This window comes from Sorex araneus, chromosome 2 (assembly GCF_027595985.1).
Source record: "Sorex araneus isolate mSorAra2 chromosome 2, mSorAra2.pri, whole genome shotgun sequence".
In the NCBI taxonomy this organism is placed as follows: domain Eukaryota; kingdom Metazoa; phylum Chordata; class Mammalia; order Eulipotyphla; family Soricidae; genus Sorex; species Sorex araneus.
In genome coordinates, this window is record NC_073303.1 from 260,122,706 (window position 1) to 260,138,694 (window position 15,989).

Consider the following 15,989-nt stretch of genomic DNA (forward strand, 5'->3'; position numbering starts at 1 on the left):
GGCCCCTCAGTGCAAGGGAGGGTTGATGGCTAGACTGTCCTTTGGGGGTTTTCTGCACGGCGCTGACCTTGGGCTCGGGCTCTGGGTACTTTGTCACAGAGGACTTTGGCCTGGCCCACAGGACCCGAGGGAGTGAGTGGGGTCACCAGCCCCCAAACACACTTGCCCTGTTACTTACAAGTCATGGGCTAAGCCAGGAGACGGGGCCATGCGGGGTGCAGGTGGGGGGACCCCGGCCCTTCCCCGGGCTGTGCTTCGGGGAGGAGAGTGAAACTGGGGGCAGCGGCTTGTATCCTTATTTTCAGCCCTGTGCCCCACTCTGAAAGAACCCGGCTTTCCTCTCTAGCTCTACCTTGTGCCGGCCGCCATCCGGTGGCCTGAAAGAATTACAGGCTGCCAAGTCAAACCCGGGGAAATCTCACCAAAACAGGGTTCTTCCGACCTTCGGGGTAGGGTCATTCTGTACTGGGGGGCACTGTGAGATCCTTAGCGGTTCCCCCGACCTCTCCTCCCGGTCATCCGTGGGAGCTCCCTGACGCCACAGCCTGCAAAGCCGCAGACGTGGAGGAGCCATTTCTGAAGCCCACGGCCGTCAAGAAGTCCCATCTGGCGCTGTCTTCCAGGCACGCACGCCTTGTTTAGTTCTGACGGGCTAAGGACAGAGACGTAAGTGACAGTTTGTGTTCACTGGGCGCAGCACAGCAGTGCAGGCCAGGGTGGTCACCTCCCGCTGCCCTGGGACCCCCGCCTAAGGAGTGCGGGTCAGACACGTCCCATGTGGCCACACCTTCCTCCCGCTGACCGCACGGCCAGCACAGTCTCCTCTTCCTGCCTCCTGAGCAAGCCACAAAACAGGATTAAAATGCGATTTCCGGGGCCGGAGCGATAGCACAGCGGGTAGGGCGTTTGCCTTGCACGCGGCCGACTCGGGTTCGATCCCCGGCATCCCATATGGTCCCCCAAGCACTGCCAGTAGTAATTCCTGAGTGCAAAGCCAGGAGTAACCTCTAAGCATCGCTGGGTGTGACCCCCCCACAAAAAAGCAAAAAAAAAAAAAAATAAAATGCGATTTCCAATGTCTGAATGCCGATAATAACTAATGGAAAGTTGTGAAAACACTGGAGGTCCACACAGAGACGCGGGGCCCAGACGGGGTGTCCACATGCATTTGTAATCTCTGCTGTACAATGGCAAGGCCCAGACAAAGCCTCAGCGGGCTCCCCTTCCCAGTCCCGTTGCCAGAGCCGAAGGACAGGAATCGGAGCTGTGTTTTGGCCCTGGCCCTTCCACACCGCCCGCTCTTCTCTGAATATCCTGCGTCTCCATTGTTTTGCACACAGAGATTTTATTTAGATATAGATTATGTTTTGGCAGACATTCCTGCACTCCCAATTATGCTGATGAATGAAAAGATGTTACCGAGTATTCCACCTGCTTCGAATCACAGATCATCAGAGCCGGGAAGGCCCTTTAGAGATGATATTGCCTAGCGTTTTTTTAAACATTTATTTTTAGTTGAGGCCCAATTAAAAAAAAAATCTCATGCTCCACACATAAATTGGATGAGAGCTGAGCTATTCTAATGGAAGTGGTGTCGTTGAGGGGGCAGAGGCCATGGGGTGCTCCTAAGTACCCCCCCTACAGGTCCTGGGAGGTTCTCTGGGGAGAAATCTTGGAGCAATTTAGAGAATTGTTCGAAGATACAGGTGTGACCCAACCCTCTGCTTCACCGAGAGGGAAGCTGGGTCCCAGAGTACAAAGAGGCATGTACAAGGTCGCAAAGTCATTTTGAGGTAGAACCCAGCGTTCTGGCCCGTGTGTTTGTCTTAGGGCAGCACAGACTCTCTGAGGCTTGCAAAAACCTATAAGGTAAATGAATGTACTTGAAAGCTATACTGGTCAGAGCTGTGACGTTGCAGAATCAGATGCTGATTTGGTGACTGCCTCAAGCAGAGCAGGGATTTCTCAGAAGGGGAGGGGACGCCAGCCGCGGAGGACAGGGCCAGTGGTACCCTGCATCCTGCTGGAGGTCCCTGTGTCCGGCGATGGACATGGGGCTCTGTCCTCCTTCCTTCGAGGACTCTCCTGCCATGCTGGCATTAAGCCCGCAGTCGTTCAGAAGTAGTTGGGGGAGGTCACACAGGGCTTCGATTTGTGCTGCAGAGAGCAAGGACGCTTTGGCTAAGAGGGCCAACCCTTCGCCTCTTGGCCAGAGGAAGACTCCGGAGGAAGAAGAGACGTCATGTGCCTGCAGGGGGCTCCGGCTGCTAGTCAGTTACGTGGCTGATTAGCTGCAGGGCTGCGTTCTCCCTGGAGGAGGGGGCAGATGAAGGCCTGGTTCCCTGCCCCTGCTGTCCCCCACTGCTTTCTCCTCGCTCCTGCTCAGTGGCTTGATGCACTTGCCCAAACGAGGGCTGAGGGCTAGACACTGTCTCCACGAGGGCCCGGTGCTGTCAGATCATTGGGTGGGCCGTAAAGCAGTTTGTGAAATGCCCAAGATAGTGACAAGCAGATGCCGCCTTCGTAGCCAGGCCAAGTGCCGTGCATACCTCTTTCCTGCTAGCTCAGCCCTGAAGTCTTATTGTGGGTGTTTTTTTTTTTTCCCCTGTGATTACTATTTTCTCAGTTAAAAATTCCTTGTAGCACACGACTGGAAAGACAGTGAGGCACTTGCCTCTCACTGGGCTGGCCCTGGCTCGATCCCTGGCATCCCACATTGTAGGATGACATTTTTGCAAGGTCAGATTAAGGGAAAGCCTCAGATTAACTCTTTTGGGGAAGAGAGCATGGAGAAGTGATTATAGCTAAACAAAGGGATGGGAGAGATTCGGGAACACCTTGATGGGTGTGACTGGGGTAAGCCAAAACTCCGGGGAAAACCGGGACAAGCTACTTGTGGCAAGGAGGGAAAGGACAAAGTAATGTCATCCTACACCACATGGACCCCTGAGCACTGCCGGGAATGATTCTTGATCACAGAGTCAGGTGTGGCCCCCGAACGAAATAATAGCAATGATGATAATAATAAATCCCTCGTAGCGAGCATCAGACGAGGGGCCCAACTTTGAACAAAATAGAAGCAAGCTTGTGGCTCCAGGAAAACTTCAACCTCTCCATTGAAACAAAAAGGAAAGGAGAACAAATTCCATAAGCCCAACCCAAGTTCTGCCCAGAACCTTCCCTTCCCAACCTTCTTTCCCTTTCTGGAAAGCAGGGAAGCGCCCTAGGAGGCAGGTGGAGTGGCCACCTGGCAGCGGGCGAGAGCAAAGTCACCAGCTGCAGAGGGAGGGCAGCTCCGGACTGACCACCTCTGCCTCCTTCCCAAGGAAGGGAACCGGAGCAGAGCTTAGTTCCCCCAAGCCTCCGGCAGGCAGATTTCTGTTGCATCTCCAATAGGGAAGCCTTCCATCCGAGCCCCTGCTTTTGTAGACAAGGTCACCAGAGATGCCCAAGGACATTCTCAAGGCCAGCAGCAAATCAGCTCTTCAGCGGAGGCAAAAGCTCCTGTCTCTTGATTCCACATCTTATATTCTCAAAGCTTTTTTGTCCACTTTTTTTTTTTTTAGGATGCGCACATTCTCTTCAAAGGGTGTAAAATAGCCCAGCTCTGTTTTTCAAAGTCTACTGATAATGAGTAAATCATAATTCATGTTAAGGCTTTAAATGTTGTTTTAATGCCCGCTGCAATCAGGGCCTCACGACCGTGATCATCAGTATCGTCGTCGTCTTCGTCTTCTTCTCATCAGGAAGAGATTCGCGCAGCCCTGTGATGATAGGGTAGCTAATTGCAAACACATCCCAGGCTTGAAGATTATTTAAGATTCTTTGGGGAAAGTCTAGACAAGTGCGTGTGCGTGTGAGTGTATGCGCACGCGGCGCGCGAGCGTGTGTGTGTGTGTGTGTGTGTGTGTCTGTGTGTCTGTGTGTCTGTGTGTCTGTTTGTCTGTGTGCCTGTGTGTCTGTGTGTGTCTGTGTGATTTTGTAATTGGGAGCTCTCGAAGTTGAAAGTCTTGGGGAGAACTAGTGCATATTGTGGCCCAGACCAGGCCTCGACAGGGTTAACTCCATTTGTGTTTTTAGGTCCTGGCATGAAGCCAACTGTAAAGTACTTCCCCTGGTCATATAGCTGCGTAACATTTGATTTCTGCATGGAGTGGGGCAGTGCACAGTTTGCCAAAATGGCTCTGCACTTAACCATCCCACACTCACTTGGGTTAACGTTGGCCTGCGGTGTTAACAGTTTTTTGCGAGAAAGAAAGACTGAATTTCAGCAGCTGGCAGCGTGGCCTCCACATGTGGGGAACTTTGAGAACAACTCACACTATTTTTTAGCCTCTGGGGTGCTCCCTGCTCGGTGCTCCGCTCCAGGAGCAGGTGGAAGGGTTGGAGAACACTAAGGCAGGGAGGAGCCCCCAGTGCAGCTGAGTGTGGCGCGGGCTTCGGGGTCTACAGAGCAGACCAGGCGGGCTTTCCTCAAAGTGAGACGCCTGGTGTGGCCCAAGGGGGCGGGCACAGTTCGTTCAGGCCTTTGCGTCTAGTTCCGTGCCTCCTCTTTTCATTTATAAATTCCTTTCGGTGACATTACTTTGGGTCTGCCTGCCTCGTCCATGACATTCTCGCTGTTCCCAAGACCCTTCACTTAATCACTTCTGGAAGACTCTACTCAGCCACTCAAGTAATACTTAGGTTTCAGGGATTCAGAAAGGCCATTTTGAGAAGTTATTATCCGCCCTCCGTAGCGCTGAATGCTGTTGAATGAGTGAGTGAGTGAATGAATGAATGAATGAATGAATGAATGGATGGATGGATGGATGGATGGATGGAGAGATAGCTCCCTAACATCCTTCTTTTGCTGGCAGCTTCTCCCCAACGCTAAGTAAGCACAGTTCCTCTGAGGTGCCCTTTCCTTTCCTCACACTAGCCTTCCCCCAGCGGGCCCGTCCTCGGGTAAGACCACGTCTCCCAATGTCATTTCATGCGGATGTCGATGAGAAGAAAATCATCTCTACTTTCATGGAACAGAGTGACACGATTTGAGGGCCCTCTTTCGTTTTATATCATTTTGTTTAATGTCAGTTTCCAAGAACTGCCCCAAATACTCAGTGAGTGAGACACACTGTACCCTCAGCTGGCCTGCCCTGAGCCGCTCTGGTCCAGTGACTCTCCAGGGCGCATCCTCAGCCAGGTTCTCAGAGATTTCTTCTTCATGCGCTTTCCATCACTCCTTCCCTCCTCCTCTCCCTCCCTCTCTTCCTTCCTTCCCTTTCCTTCCTTCCTTCCTTCCTTCCTTCTTTCCTTCCTTCCTTCCCCTTCCTTCCTTCCTTCCTTCCCCTTCCTTCCTTCCTCCCTTCCTCCCTCCCTCCCTTCCTTCCTTCCTTCCTTCCTTCCTTCCTTCCTTCCTTCCTTCCTTCCTTCCTTCCTTCCTTCCTTTTTTCTCTCCTTTCCCTCTTCATTCTTCTTTTCTCCCTTCCTTCTCTTCTTCTAGGCCATGTTCCTTGTTTTTTTTGGGGGGGAGTTGCTTTTTGGGTCACACCTGGCCATGCACAGGGGTTACTCCTGGTTCTGCACTCAGGAATTACTCCTGGCGGTGCTCAGGGGACCCTATGGGATGCTGGGAATCGAACCCAGGTCTGTGTCGTGCAAGGCAAACGCCCTTTCTGTGCTATCACTCCAGCCCCTAGGCCATCTTCCTTGTGCCTTTACTCTTTTTTGTCGGTGGTTGGTTGGTTTGGGTTGGGAGTGGCATGTCCAGGGCTTACTCCTGGCTTTGGCTCAGGGATCACTCCCTGAGGGGCTCAGGGGGCCATATATGGTGTAGAGGATCACACCCGGGTCAGTTGCATGCCAGGCAGGTGTTGTCTCTCCCTCCAAGACTTCACTCTTCCAGTCTCTCTGGAGAATCACGATAACTGAGGCCATTGCACCCGATTAGCCTCTGAGCCCAGAGGGAAGGTGGTGCCCTTTCAGCCCGCACACTGAGCTCTTCTCCACTCTCTCGTTACTACCAAATCCTTCCCCAAAGCCTCTGTAATTTGGCCCTTGGATTCATCCCGCTGGCTTATTGGCACTTGAAAAGCCCCTTCTAATTGCTGTCTGCTCCCAGCGAGACTGCTTCCATGATCTGAAAACGGCCTTCTCGTAGAGCCCCGTCCCTGCCTTTATTTAGTACAGCATCCGGCATGTGTCTTGAATGAGGAATTTCTTTTCCTGAAATAACTGTGCATTCAATTAGCCAAAAGCGAGCGTGTTCCCTCTCTCTTTCCCCCCCATCCCTCTCTCCCTCTCTCCTCTCTCTCTCTCTCTCCCTCCCTCCCTCTCTCCCTCCCTCTCTCTCTCCCTCTCTCCTCTCTCTCTCCCTCCCTCTCTCTCTCCTCTCTCTCCTCTCTCTCTCCCTCCCTCTCTCTCCCTCTCTCTCCTCTCTCTCTCCCTCCCTCTCTCTCTCCCTCTCTCCCTCCTCTCTCTCTCCCTCTCTCCCTCCTCTCTCCCTCCCTCCCTCTCTCTCCTCTCCCTCCCTTCTCCTCCCTCCTCCTCTCTCTCTGTGTCCCTCCTCCCTCCCTCCTCTCTCCTCCCTCTCCCTCCCTCCCTCCTCTCTTCCTCTCCCTCCCTCCCTCCCTCTCTCTCTCTTCTCTCTCTCTCTCTCTCTCTCTCTCTCTCTCCTCTCTCTCTCTCTCTCTCTCTCTCTCTCTCTCTCTTTGCACCTGTGTCTAGAAGGGCACATAGATGCCTGCATTTGGATGGTCTGAACACAACCTCCAAGGTGCTAAAATTTCACATTCCATGTCATTGCAGACTTTCTTTCATGAACCATTGTGGGGGCCACTGGGATCACACTGAATGTAGAGACCGGCACCCCTTTCTCCTCTCTCCCTGTTCTTCCAAATATCTCTTCAACTGACTGCACAAAAAAAAAAAAAAACTGACTGCAGGTCCAGACTGCCTGAGAAACCCCTCCTCTCCAGCCCGTCTACTCTTTATTTTAAACTGTCTTAAATGCCCCTTTCCAGGCCGCGTGTCCTCCTGTATCTAAAGGCCTTTGTTCCATAAGCAATTTCTCCATTCCATGGTGGCTTATCTGACAGTTTCCCATTTACCTTCTACTTATTATTGCACTCGACTTTGAATTTTAAAACCCCACTGTGACTTGAAAACGACTTAAAGGATCTTGAAGGACAAAATCAGAAGCCTAGATTAGCAATTACTATAAATCTGGCAGAAAGGAAGAATTTTTTTTTCCCCCCTGTTTGGACCCATGTGAAGACCTGAGGCTCAAATGTAATCCAGCTGCGGCCTAGACCGAAGCTGCCGTCCTGGGGAAAATGTCTTTATACCTCACACAGCCCTCTGCTGATTCCCCTGTTTCATTCTCACTCACTGAAGATATTCCTAAGATGATGTCTTTGTTATCTGAATTCTGGGGAAATTAAGCCTCGTTTGGGCTGAATAGAGAATTCTTCTCTTGTTGCCTTCCCCATCGACGGCTTTCCGAAGGGTCGGGTGGGAACAACTGTGACTGCTCAGGGCCAGACCTCTTGAGTCTCTGCCCTTTCTCTGGCCCCGTGAAGACCACCTGGTGGTGCGAGGGTGAGGGGCTCTAGAGGTCGTGAGGAGGAAGAGGTGGGGACAGCTCAGATGTGCGTATCTGATGTGTGTTTCTGGGGGGAGGGTCCCCCACACACACACACACACACACACACACACAATGCTGGGCCACCAACTGGGCTGGGGTTCCAGTGCTAGGCTCGAGGGTGCAGAGTTGTTCTGGGGTCCTCCGGGGCCACACTCAGCCTCCTCGTGGGGGGGGGGGGGGGGCTGGAGGGCTTTGTGGAGGCTGCTGGGGCTTGCGACCACCCCCTCTTCAGCAAACCTGCCTCCCGTGGTTCTTTTGGACCAAGCACCACAATAGCTCACGGGGTGCGGCCTGTCCTGGCACCCCGCACACAGCCGCTCCCTTCTGACGACCCGGGGAGAGCGATGCCAGCATGTGCCCAGGCTGCAGAGTTGCTCCCGGGGGCCGTGAGCTCGGTAGCTTTGCCCAGCGGGTCGAAAGGAGAGTCCCTGACTAGCCCATGCAGTCAGGCTCTCGGGGCCAGGCCCTTTAACCACTGGGCCACTGTGCCCGGGAACCCGGCTTCCAGGTGTTAAGCCCGGGACTCTGGGTTCCCAGGCGGTGAGACGGACAGAGACACGAACTCGATAAGGCAGAAGCAGAAGGAGTTTTATTCCAGTAGACTGGGGTCAACTCTCTCACCCCCGGAGTGGCCTCTTGATAGCGACCCGACCTTCAAGTGCAAGCAGCTGATACAGGGTTTGATTACATAAGCAGTACATGCCTTATTGTTTCAGAGAAATCTTACTTAGTTTCCAAACACAGGTATTTTGGAAAGTGTCTAAAGTAACAGTGGTCAGGCAACAGTTACTGTCACTGTCACTGTCATCCCGTTGCTCACTCATCGATTTGCTCGAGCGGGCACCAGGAACGTCTTTCATTGAGAGACTTATTGTGACTGTTTTTGGCGGATCCAATACGCACGGGTAGCTTGCCAGGCTCTGCCTCGGGGGCTCGGTACTCTCGGTAGCTTGCCGGGCCCTCCGAGAGAGGCAGGGGGAATCGAACACGGGTCGGCCGCGTGAAGGGCGAACACCCAACCGCTGTGCTATCGCTCCAGCTCAGGCAACAGTTAAACAATCATTTCCAGTAACAATATCAGTTATGTTAATAACAATATTCGGTTTCATGATCGCATAGGCTTCTCATTGTTTTAGGGTTAACAAAAAGCAGCCTCTGGGCTTTGTGAGAACGGATCGATGGAGCCCACTGGCTGAGCCCAAGGAGCTCTCCCAGGCGGGCAGGGCTGGCTGGGTGCACATGGTTCCACTGCTGGGAAACTGAGACTGTCTGAGCTCCCTGGCCGGGCCTGAGTCCAGCTGAGTCTGCTGACTTCTGCCGCCTGTCGTGGCTGCACTCGGGCTTGGTCTGAGCCTCACGCAGGCTGTGTGCCGGGTACGCACAGGTGCGTCTTCTCGCTGCACTTGTCATGGAAGGTGGGGATCGACATCGCAGTGGGGTCACACGCGTGTGCAGATGGCAGAGTGCGTGAGTCTCACTCGCACTCCCCAGCCAGCCCCTAAGTGCGCGGCGGGCGGGCCGGGCAGGCACAGAGGGGAGCACAGGCCTCGTGTCTGCTCTGGGCTTCTCGCCGGGAGCCGGGCGTCCAGCGGTGCAGGGGTCTGGCCCCCTGCATGAGGAGCGGCCACTCCTCAGCGCATCTGCCCAGGGTGCCCCCCCCCCGCCGCCTGCCCGTGTGCTGGAAGGGCACAGGCAGGGCTCAATGTTATCAGCAGAGGAGAGTGTGAGAATGTGAGCACTGACTCGGGCGGGAGGCAAGGAGAGTCGGGAAGATGGAGATCGGGCCTCTGTGGCTGGAACGCTGAGGGGAAGCAGGGCGTGCAGAAAGGCCTCGAAATGAGTCAGAGAGAGGGGGGGTGAGAGAGAGAGGAGAGAGAGAGAGGAGAGAGAGGAGAGAGAGAGGGGAAAGAGAGGAGAGAGAGAGGAGAGTGAGGAGAGAGGAGAGAGAGAGGAGAGAGAGAGAGGAGAGACAGAGGAGAGACAGAGGGGGAGAGAGAGGAGAGAGAGCGAGAGAGAGAGAGGAGAGAGGGGGGAAGAGAGAGAGGTAGAGAGGAGAGAGTGAGAGAGAGAGGAGAGAGAGAGGGGGAGAGAGAGGAGAAAGAGAGAGAGAGAGGAGAGAGGGGGAGAGAGAGAGGAGAGAGAGAGGGGGGAGAGAGAGAGGAGAAAGAGAGAGAGGAGAGAGAGGGGGGAGAGAGAGAGGAGAGGGGGGAGAGAGAGAGGAGAAAGAGAGAGAGGAGAGAGAGGGGGGAGAGAGAGAGGAGAGGGGGGAGAGAGAGAGGAGAAAGAGAGAGAGGAGAGAGAGGGGGGAGAGAGAGAGGAGAGAGAGGGGGGGGAGAGAGAGAGGAGAAAGAGAGAGAGGAGAGAGAGGGGGGAGAGAGAGAGGAGAGAGAGGGGGGAGAGAGAGAGGAGAGAGAGAGGGGGGAGAGAGAGGGGGAGAGAGAGAGGAGAGAGAGAGGAGAGAGAGGGGGGAGAGAGAGAGAGGAGAGAGGTGGGAGAGAGAGGAGAAAGAGAGAGAGAGGAGAGAGAGGGGGAGAGAGGGGGGAGAGAGAGAGGAGAAAGAGAGAGAGAGGAGAGAGAGGGGGAGAGAGGGGGGAGAGAGAGAGGAGAAAGAGAGAGAGGAGAGAGAGGGGGGAGAGAGAGAGAGGAGAGAGAGAGTGAGAGAGGAGAGAGAGAGGAGAGAGAGGGGGAGAGAGAGGGGGAGAGAGAGAGGAGAGAGAGAGGAGAGGGGGGGGAGAGAGGAGAAAGAGAGAGAGAGGAGAGAGGGGGGAGAGAGAGAGAGACTAGTGTTGATTTGAGTGCGCCGTGCTGCTGCTTTCACTCTGGCCCAGCACCACCCTCTCCGAGCAGACACACGCAGCCCTGTGGACTGTTCCCATCTGGGACACGTCGCTGGCCGGAGCTGATCTACCCAAGTCTCAGGAGCGTGGTCAGTGGTGCTCTGGCCTTGATCACCAACGCCCCCCGAGGCGCTGTGGCTCACACCCCCCAGCAGACCCTGCTTGCAGAGGTGGCCGGGCACTTGGCAGGCCTGGGGCACGGAGGCCTCCCCAGCCCAGGTCGCTGGCCGTCGTGGCGGAACCAGCCGTGTGACCCCGGCAGGAGTTGATAGGTGCCGACTGGTCCTTTGGAGCAGGACGAGGGTTTTCCCAGCCCCCGGCCTCCCTCTCCCGGGCTCTTTCGCTCTGGCGTGGTCTGGGGAGGGCCTGGGCCTCGTGACGGCGCTTTCACATGCCCCTGCTCCTTGTCCTCCAGGCCAGAACAAGGTCTGCTTTATCCCGGGCATGGTGGGCCCCATCCTGGAGATGACGCTGGTGCCCGAGGCCGAGCTCCGGAAGGCGACCATCCCCATCTTCTTCGACATGATGCTGTGCGAGTATCAGCGCAGTGGGGACTTCAAAAAGGTAAGAACAACCCTGACGACGACGATGATAATGAGTCTGGAGACCCCTGCCCGGGCCCCCCTGCAGAGTTCCATCTGCCTGGAACAGTCGGAGGAGGGGACTCTTCCGTGTCCTAAGGAGCTGGCCAGTGGGCTCTGGGCGGGAGCATGTCGTGTGCGCCTGCCGGGGCCAAAGCTCAAATGCATTTTCCCTTCACCAGGGCAGGGACCGTGGTCGGCTGGGGGTCCGAGGTTTTCCCCAGCAGGGGTGTGGGGGGAGCAACTCATATAAATCCTCTGGGGCTCCGGCCAAGTGTGCTCACAGAGATGCTGCTCTCACTCGGTGGATGAGGCCCGTGGAGGGACGCCCTGACCGGGACCCAGAATCCTTCCCACAGGACGTCCCGATCAGGGGTCTGGCACCGCATCCAGCTGAGGAAGGCTGCTCTCTCCAGGGCGCTTCGGGAGTCCCCCAGATCTTGCCCCGGGGTCTCCTGCAGCCTCCCCTCCCCCGCAGCCCTTTTCCGATACCATCTCCAGCCACCGAAGACTTGTCCTGAAATAGGCACGGCTAGCAGGTCCTCAAGTCACGTTATTTTGTCCCTTCATCAAAATGGTGATGAGGAAGGGGGAAAAGAAAAAAAAAAAAAAACCTATGCCAGCCAATGTTAAGTGAAATGATTGACTGAAATCACTATTCAAGTGTCTCCCTTTTTAATTCTCATGTTGTTGAATCTCATTTTCCAAAAGCGTTAGGAGAGGACTTCAGTTTGTAATCAACGAGAGGGAAGTTGATTGCAAACTGCCTTTCCTTAAAAGCCGCTGGGAACGTTCCCTCTTCCTGCTCGATGAGCCCTCACCCAGTGCGGCCCCGACTGCCCAGCCCTCCGGGACCCTCCTGGCCGGGCCTTCAGTGGAAACTCTGAGCCGTTACCTTCGGCTTTCCTCTCATCCCCGCCACCCCCGCCCAGGGCTCTGGGTGAACATTCTTGGCGCACTGGAGGCTGTGCCCCCCCCCCCCCGCCCTGCCCCCGCCCCTCCTCCTGTGCCATCGCAATCCTGTTGCCAAGTGACAGAAGGAAAGGCGTCGTCTGGAGCAGGGTTCCCAGGTTAAATCCCGCGGGAGCCCACGGGCGCCACCCCCTCCGAGCGCCCTGAGCCAAGGCTCGAGGGATGCACAGAGAACAGACCCGTTTACCTCCCAGCCTCCTTTCTGCCAGCTGCTCCAGAAAGCATCTGTCTAGAGGAACCAGAGGCTGGTCGCCCCCAAAGAGAGGGGGCTGTGGGGCTGCAGGGGGCTTGTCTAATCCCAGAAAGCCCGTGGCCAGCTGTCCCCTCGGCGTGGGGCCTGGAAAGAAATTGTCAGAGGGTTTCTCTGGCCCCGGGGGGGCTGGGGAAGGCGGAGCCTCGGGCTGGACGCTGGTCAGCACTTTGCCATTCACTGCCCTTTAAGAGGGGCACAGAGCCTGCAGGTTGGGGAAGTGTACCACTCCCGCCCCCTGAAATGAAGGGCTTCATGCTCGCTCTCAGTGCTCCTCCAGAGGAGGGCGCCCCCCGGCGTAGGAGACCTCCTGGAGACAGCAGAGGGGGACACTCAGTGCCCAGGTGGGTTTGGCAGCCTCGCCCCTTCCCAGGTTTGCCGTCGTGGTTTCTGGCCCGAGGGGGCTCCCCCATCCCGTGGCCCCCCTGTTTCCCAGGGTCAGCCCAGGGGCCCCACCCCAGAGAGGCCGTCCTTGAAAGCAGCGTCCCCCGTGCTTCTCTTCCTCGCTTCCTTGTCACGAGAGACAGGGCCATCGGGCTGCCTAGTGGATGGATATAGCCACTTGGCGGGTTCCCCCGAGACAGGATCTCGGCGCGGAGGAAGCTGGCGGTCGCGTGGCCGATTGCAGAAGGTGGAGCAGAGCAGAGCAGTCCCGCAGGCGCGTCCCGAGCACCTGCTGACTCCTGGACACCGCGGCGGAGGCCGGCAGAGCTGCTCCTTCTCAGGCAACACACGCGTTAACCCGTTAACCGCTCTCAGCCTCGGTTTACCTATGAAGTTGGCATTATACATCCTGCCGGAGCTTCCCCCTCCCCCCCCGCCGCAGGCAGCGGCTCGGGGAGCTGTGTCGGTGCTCCTAGGCCTTCCCGCTCCCGAGAGGCCACTCCTTACCGTCCCCCCCCCCCACAAGCTCCCTCTGCCCAGCCCTGCCCCACCGGCGTGACCCCTCGGCCCCTCCTGCAGCCCTGTTGGCACATTCAGCTGGAGGAAGGGCTCTTGGCCCCTAGAAAGCATGATCAGGCCGGGCTGCTCCTCCTGAGAGGGTCGGGGTGGGCTAGGACAGGAAAGCCACCAGCGCGTTTAAGGCGTCCAGAGGCAGCAACACAGCAGAGAAGCACTAGGGCACGGCTCGGCCCCTAGGACCGCCCCCCTCACCCCCCAACTCTGCGGACTCCTGTGGCGGCTGACTTCCGCACACGTGACCCATAGACGTTCCCAACTGGCACCCGCCGGGCAGGTGTGGACGAGGCCTCATTAGGGCGACCCCTCCCGGAAATGTGGGTCCAAGAGGCATAGGCCTGGGAGGGCCAGGCCGGCCTTTCCCAGAGTGGGGGGTAATGCCATGCCCTAGGGGTGCTGGAGCCAGTGGGGGGGCATGGGGGGCAGCCGTAACCTCGGGGGCATTGAGGGCCCCTTCCTGAGTGTTCTCTTAAGGAAGATGCATTTCTAGAGGTGCTGAGTAATGATGTTTTGTTTGTTTTTTTTGGTTTTTTCTTTAATTTTTATTTTATCACCATGTGGAAAGTTACAAAGTTTTCAGGTTTATGTCTCAGTTATACAATATTCAAACACCATCCCTTCACCAGTACCCATATTCCACCACCAAAATCCCCAGCATACCCCCCGCCCCCGTCCCCCACCCCCATCTGTATAACTGATGAATTTCACTTCATTTTCTCTTTACCTTGATTACGTTCCATATTGCAAAACAAAACTCATTATTGTTGTTGGAGTTTCCCCCCAAGAAAGACAGCCCTACTAAGGAAGCATTTGATAACTGGTTTTCCATTAAATGATTGTATGTTTTCAGTTTTTAGAAACTGAATGTGTTCCAGTCCCGCAACCCGGAGCCGTGTTAGTTGCTGCTCAGTGTCGCCAGGGCTCCATCTGGAGAAGGTGTACCGGCTGTACCTCCTCCGTCTGGATCTCCGGTGTTGCTGGCCCGGTTTCGGGTCCGGAGCATGAGTAATGATTTTTTGAACCCCCGTTTCTGTAGGGTACTTCCGTAGGTACTAGGTAGTGGGGGGACCTCTGAGGCAGCGATCACGTGCTCAGTTCTGCATATTGTCATCGTCGGGCTGAGCCCTCCCCTCCTCGTGCACACGATGTGAGGAATGTATTGAGGCCCTTGGTCTCCTCTCCCCTGAAACCCAAGCAGAGGTTGGTGCTTTGACTCAGTTTCCTCGTTTGCACAACGGGGACCATGCTCTCCGTCCCCTCCCACACTTTTAAATCCTGGGCGAGACCACGGCGCTCGTGGGGACGATCAGGCCGCCGGCAGCTTGGGGAGAACCGCCAGCCACTGTTCCTCCGGACCAGGCGCCACGTGCCCGGCTCAGCCCTCCCACCCGCCTGTCCCCCTCCTCCCTCCCTGCTCCCCTCCAAAGCGGGTGCTGCCTTCAACCTCATTCCATGCAAGGGGGTACCTCACCCAGCCTCAGTTGTATGCAGGGGGTATCGAGGGCCGGGATGAAGCGGATCCCGGCGGGCTCAGGCGTCTCCGGTCAGAGCCAAGCGCCGCGTCCAGCCCAGACTCTGCCCCGGCTGTGCTGCTCTGAGACTTTCCGTCTCTAGCACCCCGAGGGCTCAGGCGTGGCGGGTGTCAGGCGGCTTTGCACACGGCCTGGCACCCTGTAATTTTCCTCCCCGCGGGCTCTGCGGGACCCTAGACAAGTGCTTATTTACCGCACCCGCACTGCGCTCTAGAGGCAGGTTCACGTCCCGAGGAATTGCGCAACAGTTCCTGTCGAGCCACTCAGAGGAGAAACAAATGCTCCTTCCCCCCCCCCCCACCTCAGGGGCTCCTCAGCAATATCCCCCGGCAGGAACAACAGCAGACGCAGCCCCCGGAAGGCTTGCGAGGCCTGCGCGGACACGACCTCCCGCACTTCCCGGGTGCCCGCTGGCTAGACTCTCCCCGAGGCCTCCACCCGCCGAGTCCCGATCAAGGGGGACCCACAGACTCTGACCAGGTCTGCCCCCGGCCCTGGTTTTGTAAGTAACAGTCTTCTGGGGTCCCCCTCCCCCTTCCCGAGTGGCTGAAACATTTCCTGCTATAAAGGAAACAATTTGCCAACCCTGACGCACCTCTGGAGCCCGGGGTGAGCAGGACTCACCAGCTTTCCCAAGGTGGTGAGAAACAGAGGCCAGGCGGCCTGACCACAGCGCCCACTCCCGGGACCCAGGCTTGGCATGGGAGAATTCTTTTTTTTATTTTATTTTTTTTTTTTGCGGGGGGGGGGGGTTGGGTCACACCCGGCGATGCACAGGGATGACTCCTGGCTCATGCACTCAGGAATTACTCCCGGCGGTGCTCGGGGGACCATATGGGATGCCGGGAATCGAACCCAGGTCGGCCGTGTGCAAGGCAAACGCCCTCCCCGCTGTGCTATTGCTCCAGCCCCGAGACTTCTCTTTTTTAAAAAAAAATTTTATTTTTATTGAATCACCGTGAGATACAGTTACAAGCTTTCATGTTTGAGTTTCAGTCACACAGTGATCAAACACCCATCCCTCCACCAGTGCACATTCTCCACCACCAATGTCCCCAGTATACCCCCCCTTCCCACCCTCCCCCTGCCTCTATGGCAGACAGTTTCCCCCATACTCTCTCTCTCTACTTTTGGGCATTATGGTTTGCAATACAGATACTGACAGGCTAATACGTCTGGTCCTTTGTCTACTTTCAGCACACATCTCCCATCCCAAACAATCCCTCCAAC

General features: G+C 56.2%; 1 protein-coding gene across 1 annotated transcript in view; it reads left to right on the top strand.

Annotated features, from left to right (window-relative positions):
• The window catches only part of DOCK2 (dedicator of cytokinesis 2), a 400,138-nt gene that overhangs the window by 346,707 nt on the left and 37,442 nt on the right, over positions 1-15,989 (top strand). The window contains exon 33 of the mRNA XM_004611557.2: positions 10,880-11,028. Coding sequence (XP_004611614.2) covers positions 10,880-11,028 — 149 coding nt within the window. The remainder of the gene's footprint in view (positions 1-10,879; positions 11,029-15,989) is intronic.